This window comes from Pinus tabuliformis, chromosome 9 (assembly GCF_031772625.1).
Source record: "Pinus tabuliformis cultivar Carrire ecotype Pingquan chromosome 9, CPIR1, whole genome shotgun sequence".
NCBI lineage: Eukaryota > Viridiplantae > Streptophyta > Pinopsida > Pinales > Pinaceae > Pinus > Pinus tabuliformis.
In genome coordinates, this window is record NC_142307.1 from 1,897,995,221 (window position 1) to 1,898,015,288 (window position 20,068).

At 36.2% G+C, this 20,068-nt stretch overlaps 1 protein-coding gene across 1 annotated transcript; it reads left to right on the forward strand.

The window, feature by feature from the left end:
- The first annotated feature begins 8,976 nt into the window (after positions 1-8,976).
- On the forward strand, positions 8,977-9,534 carry LOC149156528 (uncharacterized). The gene has a single exon (XM_089444776.1). The coding sequence runs from the start codon at positions 8,977-8,979 to the stop codon at positions 9,532-9,534; it is 558 nt and encodes a 185-aa protein (XP_089300902.1).
- The last annotated feature ends 10,534 nt before the right edge of the window (positions 9,535-20,068 follow it).

The following is a 20,068-nucleotide window of genomic DNA, read 5'->3' on the forward strand; positions in this document are numbered from 1 at the left end:
GAATCTTATCGGAGGGTAATCAATTTTCATGTCTAGATGATGAGAAGTGGGATAAGTTCCTTGAACTTCTTGAGTAAATTGAAAGCATATTTTCAAGTGGCATTGCAGAAAAGACAGGAGTTGAATCAACAGAATCAATAGAGTCATATTTCAAGGAAGCAATTACAAATAACATCCTTGAATAGTATGTTGTTTCCACATAATCAATTCCATAATTCCTATTTTGAGTTGTATTAATTGGAAATGTCATTATTTTGGATTAAAAAAAAAAATTGTAAAATATTGTATTAAGTTAGATATTTTTGAATTACACTCTATATATACATTGTAATTTGAAGTAATAAGGGTTGATCCTTTGAGAGAGCCAAGAAATATCATTGTACTTTTCTGGAAATTTTGAAGATAATCAAAGGCTTCTGACTTTAGTTTTAGCAGCATTTGTGTTCATGTGAGTTTTTCCTATGTAATCATTTCTGTTTTTCATTATATGTTCAAGGTAACATAGAAGTTAGGGTAAGGCTAAGTTGAAGATTGACTTCCCTGAAAACCCACTACAAATTTATAATCATTACTGAGAATAGCTAATTGAACAAGTTGTTTAAATTAGTACCTTTGCATCATTAAATTGTTGCCTTTTGTCATCTCTTGAATATATATGTGTTGGCTATAGAAATTTCTCTACACGCTTCTACTATATCTGATAAATTAAGTATTCAGGATGAATGTTTAACTATCAAATATCTTCTTCAATCATTTATCACAATCAATTAAAGAATTATATGTTGTTAGTATTGAAGATCATCACTTTGAAAAGACTCTGAAGATTTTGAAATGTATAAGTGTGAATGGTTTGAATCATTAGTCATCCATTTTAAATAATTCCCTCACTTAAATGCTTTGGTAAAGTTCTCGCGCCTAGAACTGTCTTCAAAGATACAATAGGAAGCAGGATACCAATTTGATTGGAAGAATGAGTAATGATTGGCCCTCGGGTGGAGGATATGGAGATGATTCACCTCCCCATGTGATCCTAAAAATATCATACATTGTTGATACATCCAAGAGTAAAAAATCTAAGTAGGCTCAACCTATGGAAGATTCAACTGACACGGATGTTGATAACACCATGATACCTAACTAGGTTGTAGATTGCACAGCTGAAACACAAACAAGGGTTGAAGAAATTAAAAAGGAGTAAGACACATTTGATGACCACTCACTAACTATGCAAGATTCACACTATGATGAGAGAAACAAAACGTTGTTGGTGGAAAAGGTAAAGGTTCAAAAGAAAAGGGTTACTATTTGGTCAAGAACATAGGTGGAATTTTTTGAAGTAGGAGATATTAGAATCCTAAAGCTACACCAAACTACTGGTGAATCTATGGCACACTCTGTTACGAAACAAGAGGTAGAAAATATAAGATTGAAAAAGAGAATAAATGAGCTTGAAGAAGTCCTCAATCCAACCCCTCTTTTTATGACCCCTTTGGCCATCCAAACACCAAAGGAAATAGTAACTACACTCGGAAAACCTCATCGAGTATGGAAAGTGTAACACCTTCTAACTAGAATTTGGTCTTACATTGTAAATAATATCAATAAAATAACAAAAGTTATTGAGGAAATATTGGAAATTGCCCTGCACTTAAGAAATTTGGCACAAAGAATTCATTCATTTGTGGAATATCTTTAAAAGGATCTTGAAAATGATTAACTATTTTTAGATAATTAATTATCAACTTTTTTCCATAAAAATCACTCACTCAATGAATTTCAAAGAACACATCAAAGTATCTAAGGGCCTAAGCAACTTAAATAGATCAAAGCTAGTTGGTTTTCCAAAATCAAAATGTTAGAAGAGGCTATGGTTGATTGTTCAAATAGTGATGATAAAAGGAGTAGTGTCTTTCTTAAGGCTATTAAAGTTGTCGTGGACCTCCAAGGTCCACAAATTATTAGAGACTCTATGCTCATCCCCAAGGATATATTAAACGAAACGCTAGAGGTTATCAACACATCAAAGGGTTATGAATTAAATAACTTGACATATTTTCCAAAAGATGAAATTAAAAAATGATTAGCTACATTTTTAAATCACAATGAACACCAATCAACTACAACTTCATAGCTATTAATGGGTTCCCAAGATATCATGGAGGAAATATTTGATCTACTTGTCAAATAGGATATAATGGTTCCTCTCATGAAAGAGCACATTCCATGATGGCTAAAGAAATCATTGAAAAAATCGTTAATCCTCAATCATTATCAAATAGTTAAATTAATGATCATTCTTTCATCCATATAAATAAGCATCTTCCTTGACATAAAAAAAAAAAAAGTGGATGTCCTTCTACATCTCTTTTGTGATTATTCAAATCCATTGAATCAACTCCCCTCTTTCTTCCCAATCTTTGGTCATCAAAATTTCTTATTTGTTCTAAATGTCATTTAAGTTGGTCCCTAGTTCAAATTATTTATTTCTTCCAAGTATCTTAATATTTATTGGTCCATGGTATCCCAACCTAGTCCCCTTATGCGAAAAATGTATTTACTTTTATAATTTTAAGTATCAGGATTTTGAAGGGTGCTTTAGGCTCTTGACTTTTCCAAAAACTTTGAATTTGTAAGACTATTTTTTTACTCTATTAGAGAGCTACATTTCCAGAAAGAAATTCATTTGTGATTCCAAGACTTATTTTAAAATAAATATGAAGCTTGTGAATTTTTTCCTATGCCCTTCATGAATTTGATGAATGAAATTATCTATAGATATCTTAACATATAGACCATTATGCTTTTATCTTTGTCTATTTTCTTTATTCTATGATGATTACTTCATAATTATGAATGGAATGGACATGATCAATTGAAATTTGTATATTTATTTTTGTTATGAATTCCTTTTTTCCACACCTGGTCCACTCACTGGTGCATGATATGGATGTTATATTATTTCTTAGAATGTCTTGAAAATTTGAGTTTGAATTGAAAATGAGTACCACCTCGTTAAAAATGTGGGGTGGGGGGGGAAGGAAGGGGGGGGGGGCGCTATATCTAGGCCCTATGAGGTTGAGTCTTTTGTTTATGGGAAAAAATATCAGTATGAGGTAGTGGATCCAGTGGATGAAAAAATTTAGAGAAAGGCCATGGTTGAAGAAATAACATTCTTGGAAAATAATGATCTACTAGAATTTCTAGTTGAAAGAAGGGCCATTTGCAATAAATGGATGTTTAAGAAAAAGTTTACTGCATAAGGAAAAGTAAAAATCCTATTTAGTGGAAATAGGAGACTTTCCTAATTTGTACTCATGGTTGGATTATGAGAACACTCCTCTCCTTGGATCTGAATGGAAATATCTTTATGGGAACAATTTTATTATTAAGGGCTTATCTATGTGGTGGATATTTTCTACTTAGAAATTGTTCTTTCTTGGTTATTTTCTACACATGATAAAATGCATTATTGTGGTTACTTAAGACTACTACAAAGCTACTAAGGTTGATCCATTTTAAGGTCAACTTTGTGACTTGGAAGGAATATGTCTAGAGGCTCTTTTCACACACTCTCCTTTATTGATTTGGAGTAAATTTTAATCCTCCTTGATACTGCATACTCGAAAGTTCCTTAGTGAGGGTTTTGACTCCATCTCATGCCATAGTCAATATTGTGACTGAATGTTTTCCCATGGATGGATCCTTTCTAATGGGGGCATTATTTCATGATTTTCCTTTATTAGTTGAGGGGTTAATTTAGCTATCAAGTTATAACCTCTTTCCCTTATACACAAAATACTAGATAACCAACTTAAGAAAGTTTTATTTTTGGTTTCATATTTCCACTTGATTCATTTTGGCCCATAGCCTTGGAATCATATTGGAATTTATCTTAATACCCCTTTATCATCTTTTTTCTCTCTTTTTTTTAAACCCTAAAAATATCCAAAGAGATGTTTCACTAAGGCCACCATTGATATCACATTGTGTTGAAGAATATAGCTAGGTTTGGTCTTCATAATTGTATTTCAGTCATAATGAAATGTATTTATCAAAAGAAATAAAAATTATTATTATTATTATTATTATTATTATGACTTGTTAAAGCATGGGTTTCATGTTTGGGACATCATGTTTTAGGTCAAAGTCTCAATTGAGGACTTCTAGGTTTTTTCTTGAGTCATCATAGTCATTTTCCATTTAAAGAGACGCTTCTTGGGCTTTTAAATCATGTAAAAAGAATTAATATTGAGTAAAATAAGTCATTTTCCACCTCCACACAAAGTCAACCCTTACCTGATCAATTCATCCTAGATGAGGGTAATTCCAACTCTAGAAAAGGGTATATATACAAGCAGTTCGATTCATTTGGAAGAGACTCTCACACAAGTTCAATCTCCAATAAGAGGAAGCAAAAGAAGTGTGAAGTTGCAGAAGAAGGAGGATATTTGTTGGAAAAGTAAAATCAAAGTTTTTTGGGTTGTCTCTCTCTCACACATGTGAATTTTCTAGGCTATTTACTGGGTCAAAATTATGTTTCTTGGAAGGTTCAAATTCTGGATTTTGTTGGATCGAATATTCTATTGGGTCAAAGATTCTAATGGGTCGAAGATTCTACTTGATCAAAGTTTCTGTTGGGTCGAAGATTTTATTAGGCCGAAGTTCTTTTGTTGGGGAAGTTGAAGATCAAAGTGCTAGGTCAAAGTTACTGGAAGGTTATCATCTGCAGAAGAAAGGAAGGGTTGACTTGGTGATTGGAGAAAGTATGTGTCTAGGTAAATAAATCTTGGATCATCTTGTGAAATTATTAGAGGAAGAGTTGTTAACTGGGTTTTCCCCTAGATAGGGGTTTTCCCCTAGATAGGGGTTTTTCCCTAGTTGTCCACCTACATCTAATGTCTATGATATTCGTGTTATTGTTTTGGTAATTTCTTGATGAACTAAAGTAAAAGAAGAACATAAGAAAGTTAAAAAGAACATAAGAATATCACAAGTAATTATCAACATAAATAAAATATTTCTACCTTTTTTTATTTTCTAACATGGTATCAGACGAAAGGTGAAGAAGAAGGAAAAAGGCAGCTTGAATATCTATTAAAAGGAGAATAAGGAGTTTTAAGAAGTTTGAATAAAGGGTCATCAAGGAAAAGGATCATATAAGAAGTCAAGCCTACCATCTTCAATAACAATGTTTAACTCAATGAAGGGAGAAAAGAAATTAGAATGAGCATCTAATTATAGGGGATGGAAAAAGAGGATAGATCTCATCCTCGAGAAGAATAATGTCTTGGATATAGTCAAAGGAAAAGTAAAGAAGCCTGCAAATGAGTCAAGTGATACGAAAAGGGCACATTTTAGAGAAAACGGAGATGTTGGCCATGACACTAATGGTGGATGGAATAAAGGATAACCTCATCCCATATATATCCAACCTAGATTTTTCTCAAGGGATGTATGAGGCATTGTCCAAATTATTCACAATCAAGAATCTTGGTCAAATAGCCAATCTTAAGAATGAACTAAGAACTATAAATATGACAAAGGAAGAAAATGTGCCGTCCTTCTTTGTAATAATAACTAGAATCATAAATGAACTCCAGGAAATCAATGAGATAGTACCTGAAAATGAGCTTGTAATCATTGCACTTCTATGATTACCAACATTTTGGAGTTCCTTTTCAATAGGTCTCAATAATTGTATGGAAACTCCTACATTCGAACAATTATGGAACGCATGTAGTCAAGAAGAAGTCTGAATTTAATTAGTAAGCAAAAAATAGAATGAAGAGGTGAAAGTTTCAAATGCATATTCTACTCATCACAAGAACAAAGGAACCTTCAAGAAATCTAAAGGGCCTAGAAGGAAGGTAGACCTATCTAAAATCAAATGCTACAATTGTCACAAGATGGGTCACTATAGAAGCGATTTTCCTGAGAATCTTAGGAATAGTAAGAGAAATAGGGATCAAGCAAATGTTGTCGAAGAAGGATCTCCAAAGAAGAAAAAAACCAAAGAATCGGAAATAAAGGACTTATACTACTAAGTCCCTCTACTCTAAGTTTTTGAATTGTTTTGTATTTTAATTTTTAGTACTTATAGGTTTAACATGCTTTGGAAAAACATTGTTGAATTGTTTTGTTAAAGTTATAGGTATCCCTTGAGATTGGATTAAGAGGGAGCCCTCACCGTTTTTCCAAAGATAAGTATATTACTCCTTATATTATCTTTTATATTTGGTTTTATGTTTTCTTATCTAGATATGTTTATCCTAGATGCTAATAACATTTCCTTTTATATTTTCCTTATTTAGGAAAATCTTGCTAATATGCTCAAGGGCTATGGAGAAGATCTCACAAGAAAAAGCATTGAAATTGATGTCCTATAAGGTTTGTCTAGAAACCAACTCAAAGGTATGTTTTAGATCATAAGTTTTTTTCTCTTCGTGATCGAGGGATATTCATTTAAATCTTCTTGACATTACTAACAAGTGTTATGTCGAGGACCTTTGAATCATAAAGATTCTTGTTTGGGTAATTAATCATTAGACTGAATCTACCCTCATTAAAATATCATGTTTTTGGAACCCTAAAAGGTTCTCTATAAAACCCTAACCTAAGGGTATGTCAATGATAATGTGAAAAACCCTAGTATACTTAGGGTTACTGTTGAAATCTAGAAAAATATTATTCTTTTGATGTTTGGGGTTTTGATGGTAATGTCATGTTTGGAGTTTTAGTATTATTATGGAAACCATATTCCTTTAGGGTTTGATGGTAATGTGCTCCTAGACCTTAAGGTCTTGTTAAATTAGGGTTTATGAGTAAAACCCTTATGTATCAAGAGTAATCTACTAGGAATTAAACCTTAGGTGTATGTTTGTCTATCTGATCGAAACCCTAGCCTAATCAAGATAGTTATAAGTCTAACTTTAAAATGTATTGATATTTGTGTCTTGGGCTTACCTAACGGATATTGATATGTGTGTGTATGATTATGAAATCCCATATATATGTGCTAACCAAATTGTTGATGCTTATAGTGTGCGAAGTCTAGGGTTTGTAACTAAGCCCTAGTAGAAGTTTGATATTCTAGGATATGATGTGATGATATTGTTTCAAATGTGATGATAAAATATAGGGTTTACAAAAAGGTTGGTTATATTATTGAAACCATAGATTGTGTTGTGATTGGTTTTTATTGTTGAAGCTTAGTATCTCAAAGATGGAGTCTAGGGGATTATTATCCAATACGATTAGCCTGAGGAGAGAGGCACGCCTCTGAAGAGCGACGACAAGATTGAAACCCTGCAGAACCCTGAGCTCGGCTCGGCAAGCTAGCCTGCAACATCGACCATTACAAGACAGATCTGCAACGGAGCTCTCACCTGATCCGCTCCATGCACAACTCCGGGGGGGTTCGACCCCCCCTTCTTTTACGCCTTTCATTTTCGGCAGCATCCCTATGGAAACCCCCAACTTCCCTACCAGCTCCAGATCTGAGGGAACCAGCCACGAATCGGAGCCAAAAGGAACGGCATCAGCGGGGCACAATCCCAAGCGACACAGCGAGCAAGAATCGTCCCCATGCAAGCCCATCTCGAAGGAAATACCAAGACTAATCATTGAAGATCCATGGATAGACGAATATAGAGACCACATGAGCAAACACGCCCTGATCTGCAAATTCATGGGGGTTCGACTGAACGAAAAGGCTCTATGCTGGTGGATAAACCAGAAATGGAAACCCAAAGGGGATTTCGAGCTCCAGCTGGGATCGAGAAGCTTTTTCACCGTCATCTTCGCCCACAGGGAAGACCGAGATCGTATCTTCGAAGGAGGACCATATTTCTACAACTCTGCCAGACTATACATCACGTACTGGAGGCCAAACTTCGCTCCAGAATAGGAGGATTTCAAAAAGGTTCCAGTATGGATTCGCCTTCACTCTATGCCCGTGGATTACTGGAACAAGCGAATCTTGGAGGCCATAGGAAACAAGTTGGGAGTCTTCATCAAAGCCTCAGATCTAACATCACAAGGTAAGTACACGGCTTATGCTAGAATCTGTGTTTACCTGGATATTTCAGGACCCCTCCCAGGCCATATGGAGCTGATCCACAGAGGAGTGCACTGGAAGCAAACCATTGATTATGAAAATATCCCATTCAGATGCCGAACCTGCCGCCAGCATGGACATCTCAGCCACGGATGCCCTGTCAATCAATCACAGCCCAAAGCACAACAGGAACAAGGGGAAACTCCAGCACCTGGCTTCACCCCCGCTTCAAGAAAGAATAAAGGGAAGAGAAGCAAAAAGGCTCCAAAACAACCCACCAACACTACCCCCACCAATAAGACCCCCACCCAGCAAAATAGCTTTGAAATTCTGGGCAATCTTGACTCATCGGAGCACCCAACAGCTCCTCAGGCCCCCACTGATCATAATCTAACAGATCCAAGCCAACCCACGCCTACCACCAAAGCCCTAAGCTCAATCTCTGATCCAACCCATGCCCAGGCACCGCAACTCCATCAGGACTCCTCTTCCCTCCAGATTATCACCAGCCAAACCTCAAAGCAAACCCAGCAACGCATAGAAATGCATTTAGATCAGCCCTCCACAACCCCCTCAAGCAATCCTCTGGAGGAGATCCTTGGCGATCTAGATCTTCAAAAGGTCAACGAGCAATGGTCCAAATTAGGAGTCGATGCCATTCCTCAAGACCATTTGGAGAAGATAGAAATGGCCTACTTGCAGCTGGAATACATCAACCAGAATGCAGCCAAAAGGCAATGGGGAAATAGCAGCCAAACAAGAATACAAGCCAACATGGATCTGGATCAATATAAACCACAGGGACCAGGCAGAAAAAGAGGGCGCAAATCCACAAGACAGCAGATACAAGAGCTGGGCAGACGCCTAATCAATGAGGGGAAAATCAGGGCATTGGTCCTTTCTGCTCCAAAGACTGCTCAATGAAAATCACAACCTGGAACATCAGGGGGCTCAACGGTACCTCCAAAAGAAGGATCCTGAAAAACCGCCTATTCTCGCAGCACCCAAACATTGTCCTACTGCAAGAATCCAAATGCTCTTCCAAGAGCACGGAAACTCTCAAAAAACTTGTTTCCAACAGTCATCAATGCATCAGCATAGATGCAATCGGGCAAGCAGGAGGGTTGATCACATTCTGGAACAAAAGCAAATTCATAGTACAAAATGCTCTGTCCACCAAGCACTCTCTATCGGTGATTTTTAACATGCCAGATTCAGGGCAATCGATCTGCGTTACCAATGTATATGGACCCCAACGACTTCAGGAAAAGCTGGAGATGCTGCTAGACCTGGATGAAGTCAGACAACACCATGGGGCAGATCACTGGATTTTAGGAGGAGACTATAATATGATTACCAATCTAGCAGAGAAAAAGGGAGGACTACGAAGACTGGATAAGGACTCGGAAGCATTCAACACTTTTATTGCTACTTCCAAACTCATTGACATCCCCACCGTCAATGGTCTACATACCTAGAACAATAAGCAAGGAGGAAATCGACAGATAGCTTCAAGGCTTGACAGATTCCTCATGTCGGAATCCATTCTGTTGCAAAACATAGACATGGAGGCCAGCATTCTGCCCAGAGGAGGATCTGATCACTGGCCAGTGCAGATCCACTTCACCAATTTGGATAAACCCCAAAACAGACCTTTCCGATTTGAGGCCTTTTGGACAGAGCACCCATCATTCATGCAGAATATACAAAACTAGTGGACTCAAACCACCATAAGGAGCGACAACATCATGTACATAATCCAGCAGAAGCTCAAAACCATAAAGACCAACCTCAAACAATGGAACAAAGATACCTTTGGCGACATAATGCAAGCCAAAAAAGAACTTGAGGTAAAAATGGTGAACCTCCAGCAAACTTTGATCACAGAAGGGCCCAATGAGGAGCGGAACACTCAAGAATCGATTCTGCAAAGGCAATGGGAAGAAAGACTAAAACAAGAAGAGCTACTGTGGAGACAGAAATCGAGAGTGCAATGGTTAAAACAGGGCGAGCGCAACACCAGCTTCTTTCACAAGTCCACCATCCAGAATAGAGCTTTTAATCGCATCCTATCCCTCAAGACTGCAGATGGCGATCAAGTCTTCTCAAGGGATCACATCGGATCTGAGCTCAACTCCTATTTCACCTCTCTTCTCAGCGAACCCCTTCAAGATCGATCCCAAGCCATAAAGGAAATTTTGGGGGCCATACCCAGCTTAGTTACAGAGGATCAAAACGCCCTGCTTCTAAGAGAGTTTACTGAACAGGAAATTGAAGAAACCGTCTTCTCCATGGCCACGAACAAGGCCCCCGGACCTGACGGATTTACAATTGAATTCTTCAAGGCGTGCTGGCCCATTATTAAAGCTGACCTTCTTATTCTTGTAAGAAACTTTCACAGAACCAAGAAAGTCCTTCCTGCCATCAATGCCACTTTCCTTACCTTAATTCCCAAATCGAACCAGGCTGACTCCCCTGACAAGTTCCGCCCCATAGCCCTTTGCAATGTCCTCTATAAAATCCTTTCCAAATTAATGGCCGACAGACTTAAATCCATCCTCCCCTCAATCATTTCTCAAGAGCAAACTGGCTACGTCGAAGGAAGACAGATCACTGACAGCATAATCCTCACCCAGGAAGTATTGCACTCTCTCAAAACAAACAGATCTCCAGGCATGTTAATCCAGCTTGATCTGTCCAAAGCCTTTGACAGAATCAGCTGGCAATACATGAAAGCAATCCTCCAAGCTTTTGGATTCAGTCAGCTATGGACAAACTGGATAATGGAACTGGTTTCAGGTGCCTTCTTCTCTATTCTGCTAAATGGAGGACCCCTACAACCATTCAGTCCATCCAGAGGTATCAGACAAGGAGACCCCCTGTCTCCTTTTCTCTTCATCATAATGGCAGAAGGGCTAGGAAGATCCTTAACCAAGGCAAAGCAGTAGAACCAACTCAAAGGCATCAAACCGGTACACCAAGGACCCACTATAACGCATCAGCAATTCGTGGATGATACCATGCTCATGGGCGCCCCCACAGTACAGGAAGCTCGCACCATCAGCAAGGTGTTAAAAACCTTCTCGGAAGCCTCAGGTATGGAAATCAATCTAACCAAATCCAAACTTTTTTTCTTCAACACATCCATTCCTGTGCAGAGAAATCTCAGTAGAATTCTGAATATTCAAAAGAACTCCCTTCCAACCAAATACCTTGGTATACCGCTTTCGGAACATGCCTACAGATCGAGCAACTGGGAAGCCCTTCTCAACAAAATGAGAGCTAGGCTAAGCAACTGGACCCACCGGGCGCTAAACATGGCCAGCAGACTGATACTGATAAAGTCCATCCTTCAAACCATGCCAGCCTACATGTTCTCAGCACTTGCAGCCCCTAAGGTGGCTTACAAGACCATCCGAAACATTCAGCGCTCCTTTCTCTAGAATGGACCCTCCAAGAAATCCAAATGGGCCCTCCTCAAATGGACAGACATCTGCAAACCAAAAATGGAGGGAGGTTTGGGCCTCCGAGACCCTGAGATATTAAGCAAGGCCATAGCAGCAAAAATCTGGTGGAGATGGGTTGAAAATCCTGACTCCCTCTGGGGCGCCCTGTGGAAAGTGAAGTATACAACCCAAATCAGGGACAAAGACCTCATCCGGCTTACAGGCACCACTCAAGGATCCCCAATCTGGAACAAAGCCTGGGAAAATAGACATATTGTTCAGCAACATAGCTTCTGGGAAGTACACCAAGGCAACATAGCCCTATTCTGGGAAGATGCCTGGCAGCAGCTTCCAACCTTGGAACACCCAGATTGGAACACTCTCAAAAGAGCCATGCAGGAGGAAGGCAAGATTACGGTAGCAGAATACTGGCAACCGGCAAGCGAAGCAACCATATGGCAGAACTGGATTTCCAGAGAACAATGGCGTACCCCAGCAGGCCCAAGGAATGTAGACCTTTTTCTACAAGACTTGGACAAAAGAAGAATCCTCAGATCCAACAAAGAGGACATCCTAAGATGGGGAAGTAACCCCAAAGGCACGTTCAATCTCAAAGAAGCTTATAAGCTCTTGGCGGCCTCCCCGGATCAGCAATCAGACCACAAATGGCAAACCCTGTGGAGCAGAGGAACTTGGCCAAAAATCACACTTTTCTCTTGGCTAGTCCTGCATAACAGAGCTCTCACATGGGACAACCTTCAGAAATGAGGTTTTGTAGGCCCTTCTCGATGTATGCTCTGCGAGAATGGTTCGGAAACGCTCAATCACCTGCTCAATACCTATCCCACGGCTTGCTCTCTGTGGGATGACATGGCCATGGTCTTCAGACAATCAGATAGAGATAGAAACTCCATCCAAATTTCACTAAGCCAGTGGAGATCTTCCATATCCTCCAATCCCCTGGTCAACAGTGCCTGGAATCTAGTTCCGGGCACAATAGTTTGGATCCTATGGAAAGAGCGAAACGCAAGAATATTCAAAAACATAGCCACAGGAGTTCATATACTGATAAGGAAAGTTCGACTGCTAATCAAAGAAACAGTCAACGCCATGGGCATACAGAAGATAGAGGGCAACGCATCTCCAAACGAGGCAAGAATAATACAGATCCTACATCTTCAAACAAGGACCAACTCTGCTGGAAAGAACCAGACCTCAACAGGAACGACACAGGACAAATGGACCCTGCCCCCCTTTAACACATTCAAACTCAACTTCGACGGGGCTTCAAGACAAAACCCGGGCATGGCAGGCTATGGGGGAGCAGTACGGGATCACACAGGAGCAATTCACCTCATCTATCACGGCAATCTCGGAGTGAACACCAATAACGCAGCAGAACTAATCGCTCTCCTCCAAGGCCTCACTCTGGTTGGTCGATACAAACTCCTACCTCTGATAGTGGAGGGCGATTCAGAGATAATAATAAGGCTGATCAGGAAACTCCAGATGGGCGCACAGGTGCACAAAGTAACCCCAAGCTGGAGACTGTCAGCAATACTAAAAGATCTCCAAGGCCAACTCTGCAACATGAAAGGGATCACCTTCCAAGCCGTTCGAAGGAAAGCAAACAAGCTAGCTGATGCATTGGCAAATGAAGGGATCGACTCCAATCTGGCAGAGTACCACAGCCTTTGGCAGGATCAGGAGGCGGGAGAACTCAGAGCCAACTGCCACAATATCCATCAATCGGATCTGCAAGCACAAGCCTAGGCCACAAGGGGTCCTCGTTACAGGAAACCATGGCAAACTCAATCAAGGCCCGATCGATTATGAGCAAGTCACGCCCAAGGGAGATCACAGCCAACAGGATCGGGAAAAATCAAGCAGCATCCCTGTTTATATCCAGGAGGAAGAATGCATTTATTTATTTAGTTCATATCTGCATTCTTCCTCATCCCTGTTTTTCTCCAGGAGAATCAAGGGCCCTCATGTACCAGCAACTGTTGCCAAAAATGCCCCTACTTTTTTGTGTTGTATATGCAATATCAAAGGGCGAGCTGATTTCGGTCCGCTCAGCTACATGTACAGAGAACAAAAATGACAATCTAGAGGATTCTAATGATCATCTCAATGGCATCTCAGACGTGATCAACTTTAGCTTTCCGAGGACAGGAGGGGTGGAGTCAGAAATTGAAACACCTGTTCAGCATTACTCTGAGCGCCTACCTTTGCAGAGAAATGATTCTCCTTCGAATATTAATGAAGTTATGAGAAGTCACGGAGTATTAAATTCAGCCACCGTAGTTCAACTGTCGAGAATCGTAAATCCGGGTCACACCGGTCTCTGGAAACGAAAATCTTCAGCGAATATATCCATTGGAAGCAATATCTCCGGGAGGTCACATTGACTCCCAGGAATCTATGTATTTTTATCCATCAAAACTAATATAATCTGCTTAACTTTACAAAAAAAAAGATGGAGTCTAGGGTTTTCATTAAATCCTAATAGAATTCTAACATATGAATTCTAAAGTTGTTGGTTGCATTATAGAACTATACTTGTTTGAATTGCTTCTAGATTTTGCAATATATTATAGTAGAGTGTGTCATATCTTTGGAAGAAATATTGTGACCCTAGATATAATGAAGATTGTTATTTTGATTGAATTTCTCGAAGTATTAATGATGAAATCTAGGGATTACGACAAAACCTTGGAAAGAAGTCGAAGTATAAAAGTATGTGTCTCTTGTTTATTATGAACCTAACTAAGTTTACGTATTTAATGTCTAATGTCCAATGCTTCCATTATTATATGATTCTAATATAGTTAAGTTCATGCTTCTATATATGTAGTTGGTTGTACTTGCTATCTAAGTTGTGTAGGTACATAATCTTCAAGATGTTGAAGATATTTGTAAGTAAATTTGATTTGATTGATAAGCATGATAAAGGAAGTTACATGAATGATGATGATCAAGATGAATTTGATAAGAAGGATGGAAGCCATGAAAGATTCTCCAATTTCATAGAAAGAAGTTGATCTCCTTAAGTTACGAGGGAGCCTAGATCAAATAAAGAAGGATATCTCCCTAGTTGAGAGGGAGGGCATTTATAGTCATGATGGATACCTTGAATAAATTGGAGAATTCATATTAAGGTGTTGTTGAAAGACGGAAAGCAGGATCAAGTTGAATAATATCTTGTTGCATGTAAGGAAGTTATATGATTGAGGAATCTCCTGTCAGATTTTCTTTGGACGGCTCTAAGCCATACTATGATAAATTGTGAAGCAGCATCAAGATGTTTGACCCCAAAGGTTTGTGTTTACTTATGTGTAATTTTGTTAGTAATTGGGGTTGTGATTGTTTAGGTAAATCTCTCGAAGTTTGGAAGCATGCTTGAGGTTATCGATCTATTTGAACAGGAGAGATTTGATGTGTTGAGGCATAATGTCTAAAATGCCTGGGAGGACATCTGGTCGGCCTATATTTTGATGTCTAGTTCCCGAAGTAGGGAGGGTGATGTTGGTCATATAACTCTGACTTTGCATTACGCACCTAGTTCCTTAGTTTTATGGTTAGAAAGTAATCATTATGGTACCTAGGTTGAAAGCTTTAGTCCATCTTAGTCCCACCCGAATAGATTTTCCTGGTCAGGAATCTAGTTCGTGGCACCGTAAGTGCCTAAACTCTTCATAGTTCATAGGTTTTGAGATCTTCCATGTACTTTTATATGTATGTATGAATACCTCCCTAGTTAAGAGGGAGTGTTGAAGAATGTAACTAGATTCGATCTTCATAATTGTATTTGAGTCATAATGAAATGTATTTATCAAAAGAAAGAAAAATAAATTATTATTATTATTATTATTATTATTATGACTTGTTAAAGCATGGGTTTCATCCTTGGGTAATCATGTTTTAGGACAAAGTCCCCATTGAGGACTTCTAGGTTTTGTCTTGAATCATTAGAGTCATTATCCGTTTAAAGAGAACCTTCTTGTGCTTTTGAATCATGTAAAAAGAATTAATATTGATTAAAATAATTCATTTGTCACCTCCACACCAAGTTGGCCCTTACTTGATCAAGTCGACCTACATGAGGGTAATTCGAACTCCAGAAAAGGGTAAATATATAACTAGTTTGGTTCATTTGGAAGAGACTCTCACACAAGTTCGATATCGAAGAAGAGGAAGCTAAAAAAGTGTGAAGTTACAAAAGAAGGAGGGGATTTGTTGGAAAAGGAAAATCGAAGTTTTTTGGGTTGTATCTCTCTCACATGTATGGATTTACTGGCCTATTTATTCGGTCAAAATTTTGTTGTTAGGAAGGTCAAAATTTTGGATTTTGTTGGGTCGAATATTCTATTGGGTCAAAGTTTTTACTGGGCCAAAGATTCTGTTGGGTCAAAGTTTTTGTTGGGTTGAAGTTTTTTTTTTGTCGAAGTTTTCTACTAGGTCGAATTTCTGTTGCTGGGGAAGCTGAAGATCAAAGTGTTGGGTCGAAGTTACTAGAAGGTTGTCATCTGCAGAATAAAGGAAGGGTTGACTTGGTTATTGGAGGAAGTCTATGTCTAGGTCAAGAAATATTGGATCATCTCATGAAATTATTAAAGGAAGATTTATTGATTGGGTTTTCCCCTATTTAGGGGTTTTTCCTTGGTTGTTCACCTACATCTGGTGTCTATGATCTTCATGTCATTATTTTGGTAATTGATTGATGAACTAAAGTAAAAAAAGAACATAATAAAGTTAAAAAGAACATAATAATATCACAAGTAATTATCAACATAAAGAAAATATTTCTGCCTTTCTGATTTTCTAACACCTTGTACCATTTGACTAAGCCAACTTAGTGATTCTGGTAGGGAAGCCCCTACTAGGGAAACTCCCCTTGAATTGAAGGAAAGCTGACCTAAATTGAGAGGGTAGGTTGTTAAAGTCACGATGGGTAACCACCCAAAAAGGTTCTCATCGAATTATGCATTGTAGATTGAGGATTTGATCATGCACTTACAATTTGGGTGTATCCGAGAGCTATTTACTTTTGTGCAATAAACATATAAAAAAATAGGGGTGAAACTTCACCCACAAGTGAAATTTCAATAGTTTAAAAGTTTAATGGTTTATATATATATATATATATATATATATATATATATATCCCATTAAAAACTAAAATATATATAAATAAAGGTAATTTTAGCCCAAGAATCCACTCCATTATGCCTCAAGTTTTCTTAGATTGCAAGGAACCAAGTTCCAGTGATCATTATTTCGGCAAAAATTTTATATATATATATATATGAAATTTTGGTGGATTTGGAATATATATATATATATATATATATATATATATTATTATTATTATACTCCAAATCCACCCAAATTTCATGAAATCAAGCTTTAGGAATCACAATTTTTCCCAAAACTCTAATAAATGTTTGATATATCAGACTCACCATCTAACTCTAGAATGAGATCTTCATATTGTAGAGGTTTATGAAATGTGAGCTCGCCCCAGAAGTCGAGAATGTGCCATGCTCGACATTTTAGGTTTTTCACCATGGAAGACTTCACTAGTGTATATTGAGAAGATATTGAAATTGTACAAATTCAAGTCTCTATAACTTAGTAATTTATGTAGATAGGTTATATTATATCATTTCTTTAATTTCTAAAATTGCATGATTCCTATTATTTTCCCTTTTAAATTTAAATTTTGAAATTTTAAAATATTTCTAATATTTTTCACTTTTAAAATTTACATTCTAAAAATTATAATCATTATAAAGTTTTGTAATTTGATTATTTGAATAAATAAATTATATTTCATCATTTTTTAATCTTTAAAATTGAGAATAATTTATACTCTTTTTCTTTTAAGATTTAAATTTTGAATTTTTACACTTCATAATTATTTTTATCATTATCTTCAGTTTAAATTATATATAATAATATAGTGTAATCTTTAAGTATTTTTAAATTTTTAATCACTATGTGTCTATGTAAAACAAAAAGATCTTGTGAAATGCTCTAAACAAATAAAATGGTCATAATCCTACCAGATGGATTGACTTCTCAAAAAATCCATAGTACAAAACATTGGGTAAAAATAAATGTGATTTCTTTTTTATATTTAAAATTTTGATATATTATTTATGAAAATTATAATTTTGTATATGAATGAGAGAGAATTCGTAAACTTTGGTAGAAAGAAATATTATATTATTTTTTTGAAATTTTAAAAATTTTGATATATTTTTTTATAAAAATTTAAATATATATTTTAATTGATTAATAATCTAAAAAAAATACTTATATATTAATAATATTTAACTTTATAAATTAATTAAAAATAAAAATAAAAAGAAGTTTCTAAAGGCAATCCTGGGGCAGCAGGAGCCGGAGGGGTCATCTATGCCCCGGATGGAACAAGAAGGGACAGCTTTTGTTGGGGCATCGGGCAGAAAACCAACAATCAAGCAGAGATCCTAGGCCTCCTCAAAGCTTGTCAAATTGCCAGGGACAGAGGAGACAAAGAATTCCAAGCTTTTGGAGACTCTGAGATCATAATAAAAAAATTAAATACGGAAAAATTGTTCACCAATGCAAGCCTCAACAAAACTCTAAATAGACTAAAGAGAGTCCTGCTCGATTTTGACTCCTACAAATTTCTCCACATTCTCAGAAGTTTGAACAGTGAAGCAGATCTGATGGCGAACAAAGGGTGCACTCTTGGGAAAGGACAACTTCTCATAAATGACGAAAGCTCATTCCATTCCTGCAATCCATGAGGAAGCGGCATTTTGTAACAGCACAAAAGACAGCACTAGAAACAGAAACAGAAGTAATGTACTGTTGGCTGCCATGGCGTAAGTCCAAACTTTTCACCAAATAAATAAAATCATACCCGTTTGAGTTAAAAAAATAAAATTAAATTAAAATTATAAAAGAAGTAAAGATCAGATAACTTCATGTTCTACACATTTACCATAGTATATCCACAGGCTGGCAGATCAAGCTTGAAGGCATTCATCCCTTCTTCGCTAATAGCTAGCAGATTTTGTCATTTAAAATAAAATATTTAAAATTAATTCATTCACTCAATTATTTTATTATGTATTTTAACTTTACCTAAAAATCATTTTATATATATATATAAAAGTCATGAAATAAAATTATAAGGGAATGTAATAAATTATCAGTGGGTATGTGGAATGTATACCTTTTATTTTAGATTAGTGAAAATAGTTTATTAATTTTTTGTTTATGTTTTTCAGTATTTTAATTTTATTTTTTTTTCAAATTTTAAATATTTATTATATTATAATTTTAAGCTGTAAAAATTTATTGTTGGCAAGTTGCAAGTTTTATTTAGATTGTTTAAATATTTAAGTATATTATTTTTAAATTTTTATATTACAATAAAAGTTAAAAGAATAATAAAATTAAATAATATAAAAAAGTTATTATATAATTATATTTTTATATGAATAATTTAAAAAAAATAATAAAGTTATTTGTAATGATTAGTATTATATATTTCAATTTGGATTCATCTATTTTGACGAGATTCAATATAAATTATAATGAGATTCAATATAAATTATAATGTAAATGAAAAATTCTGTTTTTGGAATATAATTTTTTACAATCTTAAACATTCTATGTAGAGAAAATCATTTTCAAAATATAAAAAATGAGGAGCAAGATGAGAATTAATAAATGGATAAATACCAAAATAAAATACAACCCAATATACATAAGAGCACTCTTATTTTTGTCTAGGCATTCCATTGGTGGGGCAAGAAACCATGAATGAAATTGCATTAATGACATGATTCTTGTTAATTGATTAACTTTATTGTTTCTCTATTTTGGAGTAGTTGGAAATTTTTAGAAATGTTTAATGATAGTAAGATTACCATATGTCACTTTGAGGTTGTATTGTAGGTAAAATTAGACTTGATATTTTATACTTTTCATTATCTTTAATAAATAATTGAAATTAGTAGAGTGAAGATTGATATCTTAAATATGGAAAAGATGGTGGTCAAGATGAACACATATAGAAAATTAATGGCAAAATATTTTCAAAAGTGTGACACAAGGATATGGAACATGATATAGTAAGAAACTTTGAGACGGTTGTAGTGCTTTCTCAATTAGGGAAAATTCTAATTTTTTAATTTTTTTTGCAAACATGTAAAATGAGTATATTCCAATTTAATGAATATACTTTTTTATTATTATACATGGTTTTATACTTTATCAAAAAATTTACGATGTTTTATAATTTAGTAAAACATACACCAACAATATACAAGGTTTTATAATTCAATGATAAATTCACCAAGATTTTATAATTTAGTGAAAGATTAGCCAAAAACTTATATATATACATTATATTATTGACAGGGAAAATTTTAGGGGCTAATATTTGCCCATGGGCTAATTTTCTATACTTTTTCCAAAAAAAGATTCACTAATTTGAATTTTTTTGTAAAAATGATTAGCCCAAATTTTATAGAATGAAATTATTTTACCCTAAAAATCGCCA

Excerpts from the sequence above, each read along its gene's own strand:
- LOC149156528 (XM_089444776.1), top strand. The coding sequence starts at position 8,977 with ATGAAAATCACAACCTGGAACATCAGGGGGCTCAACGGTACCTCCAAA.